At 40.0% G+C, this 23,506-nt stretch overlaps 1 protein-coding gene across 17 annotated transcripts in view; it reads right to left on the reverse strand.

Annotated features, from left to right (window-relative positions):
• LOC147369947 (uncharacterized) overlaps positions 1-23,506 on the reverse strand; it is a 779,924-nt gene that overhangs the window by 426,488 nt on the left and 329,930 nt on the right. For 14 of the 17 annotated variants that reach the window (XR_015168168.1, XR_015168155.1, XR_015168163.1 and 11 more), the window contains one exon: positions 11,167-11,257. Coding sequence is in view for 4 of the 17 variants with exons in the window: in XM_086413022.1 (XP_086269148.1) it covers positions 11,167-11,257 (91 nt within the window). In the remaining 13 variants the exon portion in view is untranslated. Of the gene's footprint in view, positions 1-10,102; positions 10,505-11,166; positions 11,258-23,506 lie in introns of those variants that run through there. The other 3 variants (XR_015168164.1, XR_015168170.1, XM_086413020.1) reach the window with 1 other exon arrangement.

Consider the following 23,506-nt stretch of genomic DNA (forward strand, 5'->3'; position numbering starts at 1 on the left):
CCCTGGGTTAGGAGATCCATGGAGAAGGGAATGGCTACCCACTCCAATATTCTGGCCTGGAGAATTCCATGGTCAGAGGAGCCTCATGTGCTACAGTCCATGAGGTTGCAAAGGGTCAGACATCCTGAACGACTTTCACTTTCATGCAGCCTATAGCAATTGTTGGCATGATCCACATGGGGAAACAGTGGAAACAGTGTCAGACTTTGTTTTTTGGGGCTCTAAAATCACTGCAGATGGTGACTGCAGCCATGAAATTAAAAGACTTACTCCTTGGAAGGAGAGTTATGACCAACCTAGATAGCATATTCAAAAGCAGAGACATTACTTTGCCAACAAAGGTCCATCTAGTCATGGCTATGGTTTTTCCTGTGGTCGTGTATGGATGTGCGAGTTGGACTGTGAAGAACGCTGAGCGCCGGAGAATTGATGCTTTTGAACTGTGGTGTTGAAGACTCTTGAGAGTCCCTTGGACTGCAAGGAGATCCAACCAGTCCATTCTGAAGGAGATTGGCCCTGGGATTTCTTTGGAAGGACTGATGCTAAAGCTGAAACGCCAGTACTTTGGCCACCTCATGCAAAGAGTTGACTCATTGGCAAAGATTCTGATGCTGGGAGGGATTGAGGGCAGGAGGAGAAGGGGACGACAGAGGATGAGATGGCTGGATGGCATCACTGACTCAATGAACATGAGTCTGAGTGAACTCCGGGAGTTGGTGATGGACAGGGAGGCCTGGTGTGCTGTAATTCATGGGGTCACAAAGAGTCAGACATGACTGAGCGACTGAAATGAACTGAACTGAACTGAAGTAGAATTGTGGTTGTTTAGTCACTAAGTCATGTCCAACTTTTTTGTGACCCCCATGGTTGGTAGCCTGACAGCTCCTCTGTCCATGGGATTTTCCAGGCAAGAATATTTGAGTGGGTTGCCATTTCCAACTTCAGGGGATCTTCCCAGCTCAGACACAGATAGAAAGAGCCCTTGTTTCCTGCATTGGCAGGCAGTCTTAACCACTTAGCCACCAGGGAAGCTGGCCCTTCTTTTAAAAATTGGGTTGTTATGGGAAAGAATTAACAATATTTTAAAATGTTGCTTTCAACAAATCCAAGGGAGAGATCAATGCAGACCAAACAGCCCATATCTCTTCCATTTGAGAATCTCCATCTTAGAGCATACATAAAAATGTATTCTAGTTTCTCTTGTTCATATTACTGCTACTTTAGCATTCTATTTGTTTGGGGTTTCAATATCCATAACCTAGTAAAGCTGACTTTAATAATTTAGATAATGACTTTGTGCAATCAAAATTTTCTGGTCTGCATAATGCAAAGTATATGTTTATTTTTGGGTTTTTATTTGGCTACATTACCACTTTAAAATAAGCATTCCAAGTTGAAAAGACTTTGAAGAGACTTTGTCATAAATGATGAAAACAGGATATATGCCCCAAAATAATCTTTCCTTTCATTATGGTGACATGCAATGTTCATGGCACCTGATGCAGAGTCAGAATCTAATCTATATTTCTGGATGAATAAATGGTGAAAGAAATCATTAAGAATGTATAGAGTTATAGTATTTATAACTCTCTGTGAAATGAGCATAAGCTATATCCATTGGGCAGGTACTTCCTCACAAAAACTTAACATAAACATATGGAATTACCCTTAAATTTACCCACATTTAATGTATGGAGAAATAGTAAGACATATTGGTGCCCAGAGGAAACCCTTGCTTTAGGAAAAGAAATAAAAAGAGCTGGGATCCCTTGTGCTAAATCTGTGAAATTTTGAATATTTTTAAGGCACTCCTCCTTGAAACAACAAAAGCAGTTCAGCTGAACAATCTAATATATATTTCTCGATGACCTTCTTTCTAGTTAAAACAGAACGGGAGCATTTTGTTTTTAAGAATGTTGGTTTGCACTCCATTTGGATTTTCTCTAAATTCTCAGAAGGGTTCTACTGCCATAGTCCATTTGGCTTAGGTCAAATACTATGACTCACTAAGGGAACAGTTCAGAAAAGGTTAATAATTATAAAAACAATTTTTCCTTTAAAAGAGCATCTAGACCTGGCATTGTTAATAGAATCTGAATTAACTGATTCTATTCTAACTACTCCTGGGCTCTAGGAACAACAGCCTTTCCCTCCAATTTTTAGGCCTTAAAATTAGGTGCAACTTTCTCATGACCTGTTAATATTGACATCCAACAGTATCCATTTGCCAGTGACATACTGACTCACCAAAACTTGCTTTACTTCAAAGGTAGAATACATCTACTCCACCTTGTACAATCAAGTTTGCAGAGCCTATGTGGTGCATTCCCTCTAGGGGAAATTACAAAGGAGCACACCTTCCCTCAAACAATTTATATCTTAGAGCTGCTTATGACTGGAAGCCAAGTGAGGAGCCCATACAAGGACTGAAAAGCGAAAGGGATTCCAGTAACCTATGTCAACAGCTGAGAAAGTCTTAAGATAAAAAGTGAAACTTCAAATAGGTTCTGGTCCAGTATTCCTTGCTACTTATTTCTCACAAAACTCCGTGTGGTGATTATTTATGTGACATGAAATGACCACAAAATCTCTGTGGTTTTAAAAAATAATTATGTGTTTCTCATACATGACTTGCGTTCCTGTAGTTCTGCTTTATTTCAGCACTGGCTTCAGAGAGCAGTCTTCCTGCCCTCAGGGTGATGGCACAGCTTCTGTCTGAAGTATTGCCTGTCCTTACCGCAGAGATAATATTGAGTCCTGCAATGGCTCTGAAACCTCTGCCAAGAAGTGACTCGTCACTTCCATTCACATTGCATTAGCTAATGCCAGTCACATGGCAATGCCTTAGTGAGCATTGCAGGTCTGTGCAGGCCTCCTCCAGGGAGGGAGTCCGCAGGGAGAAATGCTGAAAACAGTGAAATGTGTTTCAATCTTCCACATTAAGTCAAAGTAATCTCCACTCTTAATGCACAAAGTAGAGGAGGCCTGGAATTGTTTTAGTCAATTCTATTTCATGGGTAATAGAAGAAAGGAGAGATGATAGGTATTGGGCACCTACCTCCCAGGCTAAGTGCTTTACATAATTACTCCATAGAATCATCTCAACACAGGGAGGGATAGCATCTGCAGCCTGATTTTACAGAGATAAAAAACTAGGCTAAGTCAGACTTTATTTTTGGGGGGCAACAAAATCACTGCAGATGGTGACTGCAGCCATGAAATTAAAAGACACTTACTCCTTGGAAGGAGAGTTATGACCAACCTAGATAGCATATTCAAAAGCAGAGACATTAGTTTGCCAACAAAGGTCCATCTAGTCAAGGCTATGGTTTTTCCTGTGGTCATGCATGGATGTGAGAGTTGGACTGTGAAGAAAGCTGAGCGCCAAAGAATTGATGCTTTTGAACTGTGGTGTTGGAGAAGACTCTTGAGAGTCCCTTGGACTGCAAGGAGATCCAACCAGTCCATTCTGAAGGAGATCAGCCCTGGGATTTCTTTGGAAGGAATGATGCTAAAGCTGAAACGCCAGTACTTTGGCCATGTCATGCGAAGAGCTGACTCATTGGAAAAGACTCTGATGCTGGGAGGGATTGGGGGCAGGAGGAGCAGGGGACGACAGAGGATGAGATGGCTGGATGGCATCACTGACTCGATGGACGTTGAGTCTGGGTGAACTCCAGGAGTTGGTGATGGACAGGGAGGCCTGGCGTGCTGCGATTCATGGGGTCACAAAGAGTGGGACACGACTGAGTGACTGAACTGAACTGAACTAAATTAGTAATATTGTTATGGTAAAGGCCATACATTACCAGATTGCAGATGAATTTGACCCTTTAAATCAGGTATACAGACAGCCATCTTTGCCATCAAAAATATTCATTAAGAACTCATCTATGTGTGACAGGAACTGTGTAGATATAACCCCTTTACAACTGACACTTTGTACACACATAGTTTAAAAGACTACAGAACAAACCATGGATACAATGCCCGAGTCAATGGGGGAAAGTTCACACTCTATAAAACAGTTAAGCATTTATGAAATGTATGCAGAAAGAATAAGAATAGAAAATTAGGGGAAAATTCATTTAAGCCACCATCACTTTAAAGTTCTGTATCGCTATAAGAAAAAGGTAGGTGAAATCTCTATGATAACTCATGATTTCTTATTATTTTTACTAGCACAACAAAAGGGAAAGGAGTGTCATTTACGTCCTCACTTATCTTTGTTCTGAGAATCCGAAAATAACAGTATGCAGGTTGATGCCCCCAAACGGCTTGGTAATTAAACATGCATGTCTCTATATTTTACATTTTTTATATTTTTTAAAAAATACTATAGAGATTCTCCCTCAGTAATGCTGCTGCTGCTACTGCTGCTAAGTCTCTTCAGTCGTGTCCGACTCCGTGTGACCCCATAGACAGCAGCCCACCAGCCTCCGCCATCCCTGGGATTCTCCAGGCAAGAACACTGGAGTGGGTTTCCATTTCCTTCTCCAATGCATGAAAGTGAAAAGTGAAAGTGAAGTCGCTCAGTCATGTCCGACCCTCAGAGACCCCATGGACTGCAGCCTTCCAGGCTCCTCCATCCATGGGATTTTCCAGGCAAGAGTCGTGGAGTGGGGTGCCATTGCCTTCTCTGTCAGTAATGCTAATAATCACTGACAAATATTTTCACTTTTATTCTCTCTAGTTTCTCCCATCTTCACCATTTTTCTATGCGTCATTCAGTCTACTCTTCCAGACCTCACTTATCCATACAATGCTATAACATTTCTGGACTCCTGTTTATTGCTTATACATTTTGACTATCACATCCACATGTTTAATCACAGCCTGACTAGTCTCACTCTTCCAGCTTTAGTGTCACAAGCATTACCTAAAGCACTTGCATGAAGAAAACAAATTCAAAAAGAAAATTCCCTCTTGCATCCTTCCCCATTCTAATGCAATATATTCAGTATAGAAAAGGGGCTAAGAATCAGCAGTTTAAATCAAGCCTCTCCTGCCACAGGCTGGGGAAATCTGATGACCTCATGGGCCACAGGAAGAAAGCTGTACACTGCCCCTCCACGTACTGCTACATTTCTATGGATATTTCCAAAGATGCCCTGTATCAAATTTTATAGTCTTAGGCTAGAATTTATTTTCACTCCAAACTGTAGGAATGAATCACTGAAATCTCTTCTAAATTATGCATTTTCAGGTTATTGTGACCCCTGGAGCTGTGAGAATGTGCATATTCAAGGTGAATTTTCAGACTCAAAACTGAAGAAAAAAATTCTGCCTACTGATTATGAAGAACATCAGCTTATGTGAAAATACTCATGGAAATTGAGGACAACATCGAACAGTCTCAGATTGCAATTAAAAGTTCTTATTTGGTCTATATACAACAAAAAATTTGATATAATTTCTGCTCAGGAAAGTAAAAAACCGTTATAATGATCCCAATGTGTTTATTTTCAAAACAAACAACAATGTGACCCTAACATGAGCTTCCCTGGTGGCTCAGTTGGTAAAGAATCTGCCTGCAATTCAGGAGACTTGGGTTCAATCCCTGGGTCAGGAAGATCCCTGGTGAAGGGAATGCCTACCAACTCCAGTATCCTGGCCTAGAGAATTCCAAGGACAAAGGAGCCTGGTGGGCCACAGTCCATGGGGTTGCAAAGAGTTAGACACTCAGTTCAGTTCAGTTCAGTTGCTCAGTCACGTCCCACTCTTTGCAACCCCATGAATGGCAGCGCGCCATGCCTCCCTGTCCATCATCAACTCCCGAAGTTTACCCAAACTCATGTCCATCAAGTCAGTGATGCCATCCAGCCATCTTATCCTCTGTCATCCCCTTCTCCTCCTGCCCCCAATCCCTCCCAGCATCAGAGTCTTTTCCAATGAGCCAACTCTTCGCATGAGGTGGCCAAAGTACTGGAGTTTCAGCTTTAGCATCATTCCTTCCAAAGAAATCCCAGGGCTGATCTCCTTCAGAATGGACTGGTTGGATCTCCTTGCAGTCCAAGGGACTCTCAAGAGTCTTCTCCAACACCACAGTTCAAAAGCATCAATTCTTTGGCGCTCAGCCTTCTTCACAGTCCAACTCTCACATCCATACATGACCTCTGGAAAAACTATAACCTTGACTAGATGGACCTTTTGGCAAAGTAATGTCTCTGCTTTTGAATATGCTATCTAGGTTGGTCATAACTTTCCTTCCAAAGAGTAAGCGTCTTTTAATTTCATGGCTGCAGTCACCATCTGCACTACTGAGCAACTAACATACACACACATGCAAGGGAATGAAAAACTTCCCAAGCATATCTCCCATGCACTCTGCCTCAAGTTGAGCTTGGCCACCATGGACAGTCCCTTGAGCCTGCCTTGGTTCCATGTGCTTTCTCCCTTTCTAACTGTCCCCTTACTTTAGCATGTTCAAGTCAGGATTATCCTTTAAAACTCGGTTTCAATGCCATTAACTCCATTATTTCCTCAACATATCTCTAGCCAGAAATAGCCAATTCTTCTAATTTACTCTGGTACTTTTTGTCTGCTCTGCCATGATTACTCAGTTTTACCTTTAACTATAATTATTTCAGTTCACAAATACTTTCTAACTATGAAGCCAGAGGGGAAGATTTATCTTTATATTACCTAGAATGCTTCACTTCAGTTTAGTTCAGTTGCTCAGTTGTGTCCAACTCTTTGTGACCCCATGAACTGTAGCACACCAGGCCTCCCTGTCCAACACCAACTCCCAGAGTCCACCAAAACCCATGTCCATTGAGTCGGTGATGCCATCCAACCATCTTATCCTCTGTCGTCCCCTTCTCCTCCTGCCCTCAATCTTTCCCAGCATCAGGGTCTTTTCTAATGAGTCAGCTCTTCGCATCAGGTGGCCAAAGTATTGGAGTTTCAGCTTCAACATCAGCCCTTCCAGTGAACACCCAGGGCTGATCTCCTTTAGGATGAACTGGTTGGATCTCCTTGCAGTCCAAGGGACTCTCAAGAGTCTTCTCCAACACCACAGTTCAAAAGCATCAATTCTTCGGCACTCAGCCTTTTTTATAGTCCAACTCTCACATCCATACATGACCACTGGAAAAACCATAGCCTTGACCAGAGGGACCTTTGTTTGCAAAGTAATGTCTCTGCTTTTTAATATTCTGTCTAGGTTGGTCATAACTTTCTTTCCAAGGAGTAAGTGTCTTTTAATTTCATGGCTGCAATCACCATCTGCAGTGATTTTGGAGCCCAAAAAATAAAGTCAGCCACTGTTTCCACTGTTTCCCCATCTATTTGCCACCTGAGGTAAATGTTCCAATGTTTATGAAAAAACAGATCAGCGAGGAAAGAAAGCATACTAAAATAGAACAATCACCAGCAGTTTCTCTAACTGGGTGTAAATGGGACATGGGAAAGAATAGCTTTAAGAAAACATCTTAATAAAAATAAATAACTGTTTGAACTGGCTTAAATCAAATTATCTCAAGCTCAACACTATTGACATTTTGGGACAAATAATTCTTTGTTGTGAGGTGAAATCCTGTGAACTCTAAGATGTTTAGCAAGTGTCTCTGACCTCTAGTCAGTCACACCTCCTCCTTCAGTTATGAAAACCCAAAGTATTGTCAGACATTGTCAAATGAACCTTGGGGGAACAAAATCACATCTAGTTGAGAACAATTATTTTAAAGTAAAGATGTTTTCTTGGACTACATCAGAAAAGTCTATATGCTAACTCGCTGGTCTAAGAGAATGGAGAAAAAGGCCATGATACTACAGAAACATTCCAACGGGAAAGACAACATAGGTGCCTTAGGAAAGAATCCTTAAAGAGTAGTTTCAAAGTTACAGGGAGAATGGGAAAGATGACAGAAAAATTGAGATAAGCAACTGCACTGCTTCATGACAGGGAAAAAGGACAGATAATGAAAAAAACCTATGCCGTAAAGTCTTGTCACCAAACAAGTTTTTGAAATATTTTCTTCAGTTGCTAGAACTGAGGAAGAAATAGGTAATCGCTAGAATTGAACAAGGGTCCATTAAGAGCAGAGAGTGCCATACTGACCTCATTTCCTTTTATTGTCATATATATAAGATGGAAAATATTAAATTTATATTGTAAGAAATTTTATAAGATCTGGAAAGATACCTTTTAGAAAAGGTATTAAAGGGCCTTTAACGGAGCAGGGTGGTTTTTCCAGTAGTCATGTATGGATGTGACAGTTGGACTGTGAAGAAAGCTGAGCACCGAAGAATTGATGCTTTTGAACTGTGGTGTTGGAGAAAACTCTTGAGAGTCCCTTGGACTGCAAGGAGATCCAACCAGTCCATCCTAAAGGAGATCAGTCCTGGGTGTTCTTTGGAAGGACTGATGCTAAAGCTGAAACGTCAGGACTTTGGCCACCTCATGCGAAGAGTTGACTCATTGGAAAAGACTCTGATGCTGGGAGGGATTGGGGGCAGGAGGAAAAGGGGACGACAGAGGATGAGATGGCTGGATGGCATCACCAACTCAATGGATGTGAGTTTGAGTGAACTCCGGGAGTTGACGATGGACAGGGAGGCCTGGCGTGCTGTGATTCATGGGGTCGCAAAGAGTCAGACACGACTGAACGACTGAACTGAACTGAAATGAACTGAATGGAGCGGGAATTAAAGTTCCCTCTACTTAAGAACCTTTCTTCAAAAAAAAGTAAGCATCAGATGAACTAAGAGACTTTCCATCTCCAAGACTGTATAACTGTGGGCATTACACCATAGTCAGGTCATGCTCTCTTTTCTGCTTGAGGAAACTCATGGGGAAAAGGTCTTGGCAGAGCAGTCTGAGGACCAGTCAGCAAAAACACACGCCATGAGAAGCTGAAAACAAGGGTGCAGACTCATCTTTTGACTTTACGCTTTAAGAAGACAGAAATAACACCTGTTTAGCTCCTTATTTATTTGCCATGTCATAGGTGCCCAATAATGATTACTCAAGAAATGAATGTCACAGATATAATTTAATTCTAATTGAGTCTCACTGAAACCTCTTAGACAAGTTGAGAAGAACTTCCTGGATGCTGCTTCTTTTGAAGACACTAGTATAAGAGCAAAACTGCTTTTCTCCAGAAATACCAGCCTGATGCTTTCCTAGCAGATGAGTATGTACTAAATACTATTTATCACTTCCATGCATGCCACTCTACCACCTCAGTATAGCAAAGAAAGTAGTTTCCTTCTTTGACACAGAAGAGAAGAAGACTCAAGAACAGACATCCATAACTAATACAGTCTGTTAGCACTCGCTGAGGGTCATGCTTCCATGTCCTCACATTTTTAGGGCAGAGGATGGAGGTGGGAAGCCTGGCATGACAATCAATACCAAAATTACAGCTCCATGGTAAGAAATGCTGTCAACATGGTAATGACTTGTTTAAACATTTATTAAATCACTTCACAACAAATAGTAACACATGAAGTGTTATCCTCACGTTTCACAGCGACATCACTCCTAAGCAGAAAAAATGCTAGCCAAACTGTTTTAAAATCTTCATCGAGATATTATGTAGTTAATTTTGAGGGGCTGGATTATTCTTGTTTGTTCACAAACAACCTTTTAATAAATTTGGCAAGCAAATGCAAGCATGGATGCATTATTATTGCTGAAAAAATAAATGTCTAAAAATCAGGAAATTCAATATTGGAATACCCACAACACAATGGTTTTCATCTTCTCTATGCATTTTTCAGCCTTCTTCTATTTCACTTTGACTTTCTGTGATCATGGATTATAATAAAGTTACTATTAATGACAGACTCACAATATCACAATTTGTAACCTATAACTTGTGTGAATACTCAATCTTATGTTTCTCTTTTTCATCCTTTTAAAAATGTTTACTCCAAAGAAATTAACAAAGAAAAGGAATGAGTACTTTTTAAAAACACACTCTCATTGGTCATTTCTAAAACACTACTCATTCTCTTGGTAAACAGAGATATATTAATCTAAAGGTATATGTACATACATATAAATACTTTTTACATAGAATATTGCTGAATTGGTTTAGTTACCATTTCAGAATAGGTCAAAGGAAGTTATTGACAATTAACATTTTTATGTCCATTTATTACTTGAACCATTTATTTTTGTATTAACAAAAAGACCATAAAAGTTCACTGATTTAACAAAGAAATTAAGATCTGTAAAGGTAGTTCCAAGCTAGTGTGACATCTCCATGAAGTTGGAGACCCAAACCCTTCCTTAATGTTTCCTTATCACTCATTAGAACATTGTCCGTCTACGGTTGAAGAGGGCTCACCACTGCCCACTGTTGTCTCTTTCCAGCGTGGGAATGTTGGGGAGTGATGTGGAAAACAAGGGCATGCTCTTTCTTTAAAAGTACTACTTAAAAGTTGTCACATCACATCTGCTTCACCAGATCTTGGTCATATAGCCACTAACAACTGCAAGACAGCCTCAATTTTGAATAGACATGTGCCCAGCTATTGTTTGGAGTCTCCATTACTAAAGAAAAAGGAGAAATAGATATTGGGACATCTAATATCTATTTTAAGTATTTGAGCCCAGTTCATTATTATTACTACTGTAAGACACAGAAAATGCTTGGAGTTTCATTAGCCAAGACACCTGTTTCCAAGCATGATGGAGCAGCCCACCACAGAGAAACACTGAATAGTCTTTTGTTTTAATTTCTGTACAGATTATTCTCAGAGTAGCACATCCTGATCTCAGATCAAAGGTCTGATGGAACAAAGTCTGGGTGCCCACCATTCATGTTGCAGAGAAATGAGAGCAAGCTACAAAAGGTGGCATGATTCTATGTTGAAGTTAATTCTGGAGAAGAGAATTTCCTTCCCTTTGCTTGATAGAGCATGAATCATGCAGATTGAGAACAAGGGAAGGGATGTGAAGTATGAAAGTCACTCCGTGGTGTCCGACTCTTTGCAACCCTATGGACTTAGAGTCCATGAAATTCTCCAGGCCGAAAAACTGGAGTGGGTAGCCTTTCCCTTCTCCAGGGGATCTTCCCAACCCAGGGATCGAGCCCAGGTCTTCTGCATTACAAGTGGATTCTTTACCAGCTGAACCACAAGAGAAGCCCATATAAATGATCAAAATTCACCTGTCTCTGCACTCTTGAGTGCGTGATAGCTGAAGTAAGATACCTGATTGGTGGTTGATGAGATGGTGTCTACATGGTCTGATTCCCAGTTTGGTCCTTTTTCCATTGCACCAAAGTGCCTTCAATATGGCAAGCTGTATAAATAGAAAAACAATGAGAATGCTCAGGTTATTATATTGATAATTCAAACAATTCAGTAAGGGGAAAAGAAAGAGTAAAAATCTAGTGAACTCATCAAGACTTTTTATTCACACAAATGCTTATACTTCTCCATATGTAAGTTCCCTAAGGACAGGATAGTTATGTGTTTGTTTACTGCTGTTCCTATCACGTGGGCTTCTCTGGTGACTCACTGGTAGAGGATTTGCTTGTCAATACAGGAGACCCAGGTTCAATGCCTGGATCAGGAAGATCCCCTGGAGGAAGAAATGGCAACCTGCTCCAGTATTCTTGCCTGGAGAATCCCATGGACAGAGGAGCTTGTGGGCCACAGTCCATTGGGTCATAAAAAAGTCAGACATGACTTAGTGACTAAACAATAAAACATTTCCACCACATAGTAGGCACTAAATAAATATTTATGGAATTAATGAACAGAATAGTCCTGTACAGCCCCCAGTCTCAACCTGAAGCTCCAGACTCTGAAAAACTTGTTCTTATTCTGGCTGTTCTTGAAGCAGCTCTCCCTGGAACTGGGGGAGCAGTGTATAAGAGCCTCAGCCATTGTACCACCTCCTAATGATCCCTCTGAAACAAGGGTATAGCTGGTCCCTCTTTTCCATATGAGCAGTATGGAGCCATCTAAGCACAAACTTATGCAATCAGCTCAAAGTTCTTCTCTAGGGAACATTTTTCTTGTACTGTTTAAAGATGTTTTATTTCCCCTGCTGCCTTTTTCTCCCATCTTTTCCCATTTCTCTTTAGAAATCATAATCAGCCTTTTTAATTTACAACACCCATAGATTTAAAAAAACAGAAAATCCCCTAGAAATAATGAGGAACTCAACACTGCAAAATCCTCTTGTAATTCAGCAGTTCCCTGATCATATACTGTATCCTAACTATCCAATTGTAAAATTCCCAATGCACCAGACAAGCTCACATTGAACCAGAAAAAGCAATCTGTAGATGCTACCATAGAGCTACCTCTATTCAGGAAAGAAAATGAAAGAGATAAGAGCAAAAATAGAAAAAGACAAGCATTGTGCATTGATACTGCTATTGTAATAATAATCACTCAATACCATTGGTATTTTGCTGTTTACACAATCCCATGGTACACATAATTAAACTGAGGCTCAGTATTCTTAAGTGGGTTGTTTAATATTATGTAACTGATACATCTTGGAACATAGACCCAGACACTGAAATCCTTTGAGTGTAAATGTTATGGTCTTGGTTAATATACTGTGCTACTTTTTAAAAGATCAACACGAATTCTGGAATCATAAAAGAGCTTAATATCTTCTGCAAGTTCAGAGGATCCATCGAATATAACAATGGTTTAAAACCATGCTATTGTAGCCTGATAATTTATCTTGATCACTTCAGATGTGTGCTACTAGTAATTTATTAGTAATAATAAGGTGTTATGGTTTAGGAGTGGCTACTTTTTAATAACTTAGAGCAGATATACCTGTTCTGAACTCTCACTCATTTGTACTGCAATATGCTTTTTTTGGGTGGATGCAGAATCTGTGCAATAACCACTATCAGGCCAGGATACGCACAGAACCTTACTATCACCAATGCGAGTGGGCCTTAAAGGGGTGAGGGGAGAATTTTTGCATGTATCATCTGAGAATCTCTGGTTCAAAATGAGAAACCTGGGACTACAGACTTTATTTTCATTCTATTTCACTGACCACAGTGCAAACTTGTGCCACTCAATCATAAGAGGCAACAAAAAAGATCTGGAGCTGGAAGAGATCTGGGGCCATTACTGGAAAAGAGACCAAAGATAATCATCTCTGTATATAAATGCCAGCATATTGCCTTTGGCAACATCCATTATTATGACTAAAGGAGTATGGAAAACTTGGAAACATTTCAAAGAACAGGGCTCCCCACCCATTAGCCAGAACAAATGTTATTTCTCTGAGATTGTCTCTGTTCTACATTATGCAATTTTAATGGATTGCTCCTCCCCTCAGTGTTCTGTGCACATACTCAACAATAGTTCTTTCTCCGTAATTATTCATTGCATTTTTTGTCTTTTCCCCAAATGTAAAAACTCCTCAAGGGCAGGAAATGTTTTATTCATCTTTATCCATCCATAATAGATGCTCAGAAATGTCAATTTAATAAAAATGGTTGATTAGGATTGGAAAGTAGAACCTGTGTTTTTAAAAAAGAAAGTAGTAGGAATTTCTTAATCTGAGGAGGGGTCACAGTGAGACTACTTAATGAATGATTGGTAAGGCAGTTACAGACAGTGATTAAACTTCTGCTAGAATGAACTAGTTCATAAGCGGCTTCAAAAGACTTGGAGTTTTACTCAGAATCTCACGGAAAACCCCTGGAAGATTTTACACAGGGGATTAATATGGCTAACATGTTGAAAATAATTGTAGGGGTACAAAGGCAAAAATGGAGACCAGGTAGAAGGAGGTTATAGCAGTAACTCAGGCAAGAGATTATGTTGGCTTTAAGGATGGTAGTTGTGAAGGGTGATCAATTTCTAGATTTTTACTGTATGTATAGTCAACAGAAACTCCATTTAGCTTGGTTTCAAAAAGTGATCAAAGATGAATACAAAGTTTTTGGCTAAACTAATAAGAAGGATGGAATTCTTCAAGCACTGAGACTAGATCATATTCCAAAGGGAAGGAATATAGATAAAAAAGCAAAAATGTATAGCTTGATATGTAGGAGCTATCAAGCACCCTGATATTCAGGAGTGGCCAGAGAGGTAGGACTAACATCAAGAGAGCACTATTCTTGAAGTCATGTAAAGGAAGGTCTCAGTGACCTGTTTTTAAAAATCTGTCAAATGAGATGTCGTTGTTCAGTTGCTAAGCCATGTCCAACTCTGCAACCCCATGGACTGCAGCATGCCAGGCTTCCCTGCCCTTCACTATCTCCCAGAGTTTGCTCAAACCCATGTCCATTTAGTCAGTGATGTTTCCTAACCATCTCATCCTCTGCCACCCTCCTCTTCCCCTATGCCACCCTCCTCTTCTCTTGCCCTCAATCTTTCCCAGCAATCTTTTCCAATGAGTTGGCTCTTCACATCATGTGGCCAAATTATTAAAGTTTCAGCTTCACTATCAGTCCCTCCAGTGGAGGGTTGTTTTCATTTAGAATTGACAGGTTTGATCTCCTTGCAGTCCAAAGGATGTCCAAGAGTCTTCTCCAGCACCACAATTCAAAAACATCAATTCTTCAGCAGAGCCTCCTATCCTCATCCATCAGAGGATCAGATGGATCAGATGGATCATCAGACAGAAGATCTAAGAACTATAATCTCACAGCTACAAAACAAAACCCACAATCTCAGAAAGCTAACCAAATAAGATGAGAATTCAGCAAAATGGCAAACATTGGTAAACTTAGTAAGAGTTACATGTGGTGGAGACATGGGATTAGAATCCTACTGATATTGGAACAAAAGAGGGTGTGAAGGAGGAAACAGAACAGGCTCCATCCTGAAAGCAGGACTCCATCTCTGGCTGCACTGTGGACTTGGAGCTATATGCCCGGTATCTATGGAAACAACATATCAACTGCAAAACCAGGCCCCAGAAGGATGAGCCGCAGGGCTCTCCATCGCCCAGAAGAATACCCTAATTATCTGTGCAACCTAATAGCATCATACATTCTATTATGCTTATTGGTGTATGACCACAGGCCTATTGATAATTGTCCACTCTTAACTACCTAGGCTTAAGGCAAATGAATCACGGGTTAATTTTGATTGTATCTTTCTTTTCCTTTATTCAGACTAGTTTCAGGGAATTTGGAGAGGTGGGTTTGGGCACATACACTTAGGGTATATAAGGTTTTCACAAAAACGTAGCCAAGGGGTCCTTGGCTAAGAGGAGACTCTGCCTTGGGCCCTCTGGTATAACAAACTGCACTCCACTATCTGCATTGTCCTTCTGAGTTAGTTTCCAGAATGTGTGGCTACTACAGGTGGAAGGAGAGGATCTAGATATAGTGGGTACTCATAACTTTTTTGTAAAAGTTTTTATTGAAATACATTTGATTTACAGTGCTGTCACTAGCCTCAGGTGTACTGCAAAGTGATTCATTTATGCATATATAGTATTTTTCATAATAGATTATTGGGCTTCCCTTGTGATTCACCTGGTAAAGAATTCACCTGAAGTGTGGGAGACCTGGGTCCACTTCCTAGGTTGGGAAGATCCCCTGGAGAAGGGAAGGGTGACCCACTCCAGTATTCTGGCCTGGAGAATGCCATGGACTGTATAGTCCATGGGGTCACAAAGAGTCAGACATGAATCTTTAATAAGAATAATATAATACAGATTATTACAAGATACTGAATATAGGTCCCTGTGACATACACTGGGTCCTTGTTGGCTATCTATTTTATACATAGCAGTGTGTAAATTTCAGTCCCAAACTCTTAATTAATCCCTCCTCCTCCTTCCCTCCTTGGTAACCATAAGTTGGTTTTCTATGTCTGTGAGACTATTTCTGGTTTGCTAAAAAGTTCATTTGTATCACTTTTTACATTCCACATATAAGCAATATCATATGACATTTGTCTTTGTCTGGCTTACTTCACTTAGTATGATCATCTCTAGTTCCATCAATAATGGAATAATGCAAATGGCATTAATTCATTCTTTTTTATGGCTGAGTAATATTCCATTGTGTATATATACCATATCCTCTTTATCCATTCATCTATTGATGAAGACTTAGGTTGCATCCATGTCTTAGCTATTGTAAATAGTCCTGGTATGGACACTGCGGTGCATGTATCTTTCAGAATTATAGTTTTCTCCAGGTAATGCCCAGGAGTGAGAACACAGGATCATATGATGACTCTACTTTTAGTTTTTCAAAAAATGTCCATATTTTCTCCACAATTTACATTCCCACAAACAGTGTAAGAGGATTCTTTTTTCTCCACACCTTCTCCAACATTTATTACGTATAGATGTTTTTGATAATGACCATTCTTACTAGTGTAAGGTGATAACTGATTGATAACTTTGATTCACATTTCTCCGGAAGAAGCACAAGCTGGAATCAAGATTGCTGGGAGAAATATCAATAACCTCAGATATGCAGATGACACCACCCTTATGGTAGAAAGTGAAGAAGAACTAAAGAGCCTTTTGATAAAGTGAAAGAAAAGAGTGAAAAAGCTGGCTTAAAGCTCAAAATTCAGAAAACTAAGCTCATGGCATGTGGTCCCATCACTTCATGGCAAATAGATGGGGAAACGGTGGAAACACTGGCTGACTTTATTTTTTGGGCTCCAAAGTCACTGCAGATGGTGATTGCAGCCATGAACTTAAAAGATGCTTGCTCTTTGGAAGGAAAGTTATGACCAACCTAGACAACATATTAAAAAGCAGAGACATTTCTTTGTCAACAAAGGTCCCTCTAGTCAAGGCTATAGTTTTTCCAGTAGTCATGTATGGAAGTGAGAGTTGGACTGTGAAGAAAGCTGAGCACCGAAGAATTGATGCTTTTGAACTGTGGTGTTGGAGAAGACTCTCGAGAGTCCCTTGGACTGCAAGGAGATCCAACCAGTCCACCATAAAGGAGATCAGTCCTGGGTGTTCATTGGAAGGACTGATGTTGAAGCTGAAACTCCAGTACTTTGGCCACCTGATGCAAAGAGCTAACTCATTTGAAAAGACCCTGATGCTGGGAAAGATTGAAGGCAGGAGGAGAAGGGGACAACAGAGGATGAGATGACTGGATGGCATCACTGACTCAATGGACATGAGTTTGACTAAACTCCGCGAGTTGGTGATGGACAGGGAGGCCTGGCGTGCTCTGGTTCATGGGGTTGCAAAGAGTCAGAAATGACTGAGCGACTGAATTGAATAATTAGTGATGCCGAGCATATTTTTCATATGCCTGTTGGCCATCTGTATATCTTTTTGGAGAAATGTTTATTTAGGACTGCCCTGAACGGTTCTATGAAGACCTACAAGACCTTTTAGAACTAACACCCAAAAAAGATGTCCTTTTCATTATAGGGGACTGGAATGCTAAAGTAGGAAGTCAAGAAACACTTGGAGTAACAGGCAAATTTGGCCTTGGAATATAGAATGAAGCAGGGCAAAGACTAATAGGGTTTTGCCAAGAAAATGCACTGGTCATAACAAACACCCTTTTCCAACAACACAAGAGAAGACTCTATACATGGACATCACCAGATGGTCAACACCAAAATCAGATTGATTATATTCTTTGCAGCCAAAGATGGAGAAGCTCTATACAGTCCTCAAAAACAAGACCAGGAGCTGACTGTGGCTCAGACCACGAACTCCTTATTGCCAAATTCACACTTAAATTGAAGAAAGAAGGGAAAACCACTAGACCATTCAGGTATGACCTGAATTAAATCCCTTATGATTATACAGTGGAAGTGAGAAATAGATTTAAGGGCCTAGATCTGATAGATAGAGTGCCTGATGAACTATGGAATGAGGTTCGTGACATTGTACAGGAGATAGGGATCAAGACCATTCCCATAGAAAAGAAATGAAAAAAGCAAAATGGCTGTCTGGGGAGGCCTTACAAATAGCTGTAAAAAGAAGAGAAGTGAAAAGCAAAGCAGAAAAGGAAAGATATAAACATCTGAATGCAGAGTTTCAAAGAATAGCAAGAACAGATAAGAAAGCCTTCTTCAGCGATCAGTGCAAAGAAATAAGAGGAAAACAACAGAATGGAAAAGACTAGGGATCTCTTCAAGAAAATCAGAGATACCAAGGGAACATTTCATGCAAAGATGAGCTCTATAAAGGACAGAAATGGTATGGACCTAACAGAAGTAGAAGATAAGAAGAGATGGCAAGAATACACAGAAGAACTGTACAAAAAAGATATTCACAACCCAGATAATCACGATGGTGTGATCACTCACCTAGAGCCAGACATCTTGGAATGTGAAGTCAAGTGGGACTTAGAAAGCATCACTACGAACAAAGCTAGTGGAGGTGATGGAATTCCAATTGAGCTATTCCAAATCCTGAAAGATGATGCTGTGAAAGTGCTGCACTTAATATGCCAGCAAATTTGGAAAACTCAGCAGTGGCCATAGGACTGGCAAAGGTCAGTTTTCATTCCAGTCCCAAAGAAAGGCAATGCCAAAGAATGCTCAAACTACCTCACAATTGCACTCATCTCACACGTAATGCTCAAAATTCTCCAAGCCAGGCTTCAGCAATATGTGAACCATGAACTTCCTGATGTTCAAGCTGGTTTTAGAAAAGACAGAGGAACCAGAGATCAAATTGCCAACATCCGCTGGATCATGGAAAAAGCAAGAGAGTTCCAGAAAAACATCTATTTCTGCTTTATTGACTATGCCAAAGCCTTTGACTGTGTGGATCACAATAAACTGTGGAAAATTCTGAAAGAGATGGGAATACCAGACCACCTGATCTGCCTCTTGAGAAATTTGTATGCAGGTCAGGAAGCAACAGTTAGAACTGGACATGGAACAACAGACTGGTTCCAAATAGGAAAAGGAGTTCGTCAAGGCTCTATTTTGTCACCCTGTTTATTTAACTTATATGCAGAGCACATCATGAGAAAAGCTGGACTGGAAGAAACACAAACTGGAATCAAGATTGCCAGAGGAAATATCAATAACCTCAGATATGCAGATGACACCACCCTTAGGGCAGAAAGTGAAGAGGAACTAAAAAGCCTCTTGATGAAAGTGAAAGTGGAGAGTGAAAAAGTTGGCTTAAAGCTCAACATTCAGAAAATGAAGATCATGGAATCCGGTCCCACCACTTCATGGGAAATAGATGGGGAAACAGTGGAAACAGTGTCAGACTTTATTTTGGGGGGCTCCAAAATCACTGCAGATGGTGACTGCAGCCATGAAATTAAAAGACACTTACTCCTTGGAAGGAGAGTTATGACCAACCTAGATAGCATAGTCAAAAGCAGAGACATTACTTTGCCAACAAAGGTTCGTCTAGTCAAGGCTATGGTTTTTCCTGTGGTCATGTATGGATGTGAGAGTTGGACTGTGAAGAAGGCTGAGCGCCGAAGAATTGATGTTTTTGAACTGTGGTGTTGGAGAAGACTCTTGAGAGTCCCTTGGACTGCAAGGAGATCCAACCAGTCCATTCTGAAGGAGATCAACCCTGGGATTCCTTTGGAAGGAATGATGCTGAAGTTGAAACTCCAGTACTTTGGCCACCTCATGCGAAGAATTGACTCATTGGAAAAGACTCTGATGCTGGGAGGGATTGGGGGCAGGAGGAAAAGGGGACGACAGAGGATGAGATGGCTGGATGGCATCACTGACTCGATGGACGTGAGTCTGAGTGAACTCCCGCAGTTGGTGATGGACAGGGAGGCCTGGTGTGCTGCAAATCATGGGGTCGCAAAGAGTTGGACATGACTGAGTGACTGATCTGATCTGATCTGATTTTTTGATTGGGTTGTTCATTTTCTGTTATTGAGCTTTATAAGTTGTTTGTATATTTTGAAAATTGATACCTTATTGGTCACATCAGTTGCCAATATGTGCTCCCCATTCCATAGGTTGCCTTTTCATTTTGTTTATGGCTACTTTGCTGTGCAAATCTTCAAGTTTAATTAGGTCCTATTTGTTTATTTTTGTTTTTATGTCCATTACTCTAGGATACAGATCCAAAAAGACATTGCTGTGATTTATGTCAAAAAGTATTGTGCCTGGTTTCCTCTAGGAGTTTTATAGTATCCTGTTTTATATTTAGGTCTTCAATCCATTTTGAGTTTATATTTGCATATGCTGCTAGAGAATTTTCTAATTTCATTCTTCTACATGCAGTTGTTTCATTTTCCCAGGAGCATTTGTTAAAGGGTCTATCTTTTCTCCATTGTATATACTTGCCTTTTTGTTGCAAATTAATGGACCAGACTGTGTGGGTGAATTTCTCGGCTTTCTCTTCTGTTCCATCGATCTATACATCTGTTTTTGTGCCAGTACTGTATTGTTTTCATGACTGTGGCTTTGCATGCTAGTCTGAAGTCGGGAAGCCTGATTCCTCCAGCTCGATTATTTTTTTCTCAGGATTGCTTTGGCTATTCAGGGTGTTTTGTTGTTTCCACACAAATTTTAAAATCTTTTGTTCCAGTTCTGTGAAAAATATCATTGGTAATTTGATAGAGAGTGCATTGAATCTTTGGGTAGCAATTGCATTGATTGCTTCCGGTAGTACAGCTATTTTAACAATACTGAGTCTTCTAATCCAAGAATATGGTATATCTTTCCATTTGTTTGTATCATCTTCTATTTCTTTTATCAGCAACTTAAAGCTTTCAGAGTACAAGTCTGTTGCCTCCTATACAGGTTTATTCCTAAGTATTATATTCTCTTTGATTCAGTTGTAAGGGGATAGTTTCCTTAATTTCTCTTTCGAATCTTCCATTGTTAGTGTATAGAAAGAAATGCGACAGATTTCTGTGTATTAATTTTGTATCCTACAACTTTACTAAATTCATTGATGAGGTCTAGTAGTTTTCTGGTGGCATCTTTAGGAATCCTATGTACAGTATCATGCCACCTGCAAACACTGAGAGTTTTACTACTTCCTTTTCAATTTGGATTCTCTTTCTTTTCCTTTCCTGATTACCATGACTAGGATTTCCAAAACTATGTTGAATAAAAGTGGCAAGTGTGGGCATCCTTGTCTTGTTGCTGAGTTTAGAGAAAATGCTTTCAGCGTGTCATTGTTGAGTATGATGCTAGCTTTGGGGTTGTCATCTGTCTGCGTGCTCACTCAGTCATGTCTGACTCTTTGCAATCCCATGGACTGTAGCCCACCAGACTCTTCTGCTCATGAAATTTTCTAGGCAAGAATACTGGAGTTGTATTTCCTATACCAAGGGATCTTCTAGGCCCAGGGACTGAACCCACATCTTGTGTCTCCTGCATCGGCAGGCAGATTGTTTACTACTGCACCGCCTGGGAAGCTCTAAGGAGTTGTCATATACGGCTTTTATTATGTTAAGGTATGTTCCCTCTATGCTCACTTTTTGGAGAGTATCATAAACGGATCTTAAATTTTTGGATGTCAACATCCATAAATGGATGTTAAATTGATAAATCAATTTATCAATGTTCCTACATCTATTGAAATAACCCTGTGGCTTTTATTCTTCAATTCATTAATTGGTGTATGACATTGATTTGTGGATTCTGAAAACTCGTTGCATCTTCAGGGATAAATCCTTTTTGATCATCGTGTATAATTGTCTAATGTATTGTTCGAGTTAGTTTGCTAGTATTTTGTTGAGGATTTTTGCATCTATGTTCATCAGTGCTATTGGCCAGCAGGTTTCTATTTTGTGATATCTTTGTCTGATTTTGGTATCAGGGAACAGATGATATCATATAATGAATTCTGAAGTGTTCTTTCCTCTGAAATTTTTTGGGATAGTTTCAGAAGTATTAGTGTTAACTTATCTCTGAGTGTTTGGTAGAATTCCCCTGTGAGGCCGTCTGGTCCTGAACTTTTGTTTGCTGAGAGTTTTTAAATGACTGATTCATTTTCATTACTGGTAAATGGTCTGTTCATATTTTCTATTTCTTCTTGGTTCAGTCTTAGGAGATGGTATATTACTGTTTTTCTTAGAGCAGAAATTTTATATTTTAATAAGGTCAGAGAATAAGCCTTTCTTTTGTAGACTGTGCCTTTGATGTTGCATTTAAAAAGTCATCAAACTCAAGATCATCTGGATTTTCTATGGTATCTTCTAGGAAGCTATAGTTTTGTGTTTTACATTTAAGTCTGTGATCTATTTTGAGTTTTGTGAAGGATGTAAGGTCTGCATCTACATTCATTTTTTTCTGCCCACAGATATCCAGTTGTTCCAGCATCATTTGTTGAAAAGACTATTTCTTCTCAAATATATTAATATTGTCCTTGCTCCTTTGTCAAAGATCAAGTGACTCTATTTTTTGAGGTCTATTTCTTAATATTTCTATTCTGAAATGGTCATGAAATTTAAAGTGAAATGAGTAAGCATAAACTTCCCCAGACAAGTTCAGCTCCTTAGGTATAGATACAAAGCAGGCAAAGTTTAAAACCACTCTGCCACTTGCAGGGGCTTCCCAAGTGGTGCTTGTGGTAAAGAATGCTCCTGCTAGTGTAGGAGAAGTAAGAGATGTGAGTTTGATTTCTTGGCTGGGAAGATCCCCTGGAAGAGGAAATGGCAACACACTGCAGTATTGTCTAGAAAATTCTGTGGACAGAGGAGCTTGGTGGGCTACAGTCCATGGGGTGGCAAAGAGTCAGACATGACTGAGCAGATACACACATGCCACTTATAAGCTGTGTGATCCTGAAAGACTTACATTCTCCAAGCTTCTGTTTTCTCATTTATTTTCACAGGTGTGTTGTAAGACTCAAATGAGATAGTATATGTATACTGCAGTGATTAAGGGCTCAAATACTAGATTTAGTCTGACTGGGCCTAAATCCTGACTCCTGTGTTAGTGATAGAGAGAAAGAGAAGGAAAACAAGGGCATCTGCAAAGTAATGTTTATAAATACAAACCATGGAATCTAAGTTGAATAAGGAGGGAGGTGAGAACATGAAATGGGGTAAGGGAGGACAGTGAAAATGTGACTGGATCAGTTGGGAAGTTTTGTTTTCAGCTGGGAAGATAGGAAGGAGGTGGTCAGAAAATATAACACCTAAAACTGATATTATGATAGGAATGTACTAATTGCCATGACCTTAGAAATCAATGTCTGATGTAAGGTAGAGAAATAGATCTATGAAGAAGAGGTAAAGAGGCTGAAAGTCTGAGTATCACCTCTGTGGACACTGAAAACACTAAGAATTATGACACAGAGTAGTGTTGATAAGGATGAAAAGCAAGGTTAAAATATTCAGGAATCAGAGGTTTCTATAAATTACTGCAAAAAAAGCAGGGAAGTGTGGATAATTTCATGGCCGGAGCTTCAAAGATAGGAGGAACTAAGAAGGAATGAGAGAATAAGAAGCAAGGAAGAAAATATGTTACTTGGAAGCATAGTAGTACATAAGGTGTGAAGGGGAAAAAAAAAAAAAAAAACAGCTCCCACTTGATACAGGGCAGAGCATGTTTAAACCATCCAGTGTCTTAAAATCCTCTGGAGAAGGAAATGACAACCCACTCCAGGTTTCTTGCCTGGAGACTCCCATGGACAGAGGAGCCTGGAGGGCTACAGTACATG

Source organism: Bos grunniens, chromosome 7 (assembly GCF_055505025.1).
Source record: "Bos grunniens cultivar Pamir isolate PY7600 chromosome 7, Bosgru_T2T1.0, whole genome shotgun sequence".
In the NCBI taxonomy this organism is placed as follows: Eukaryota; Metazoa; Chordata; class Mammalia; order Artiodactyla; family Bovidae; genus Bos; species Bos grunniens.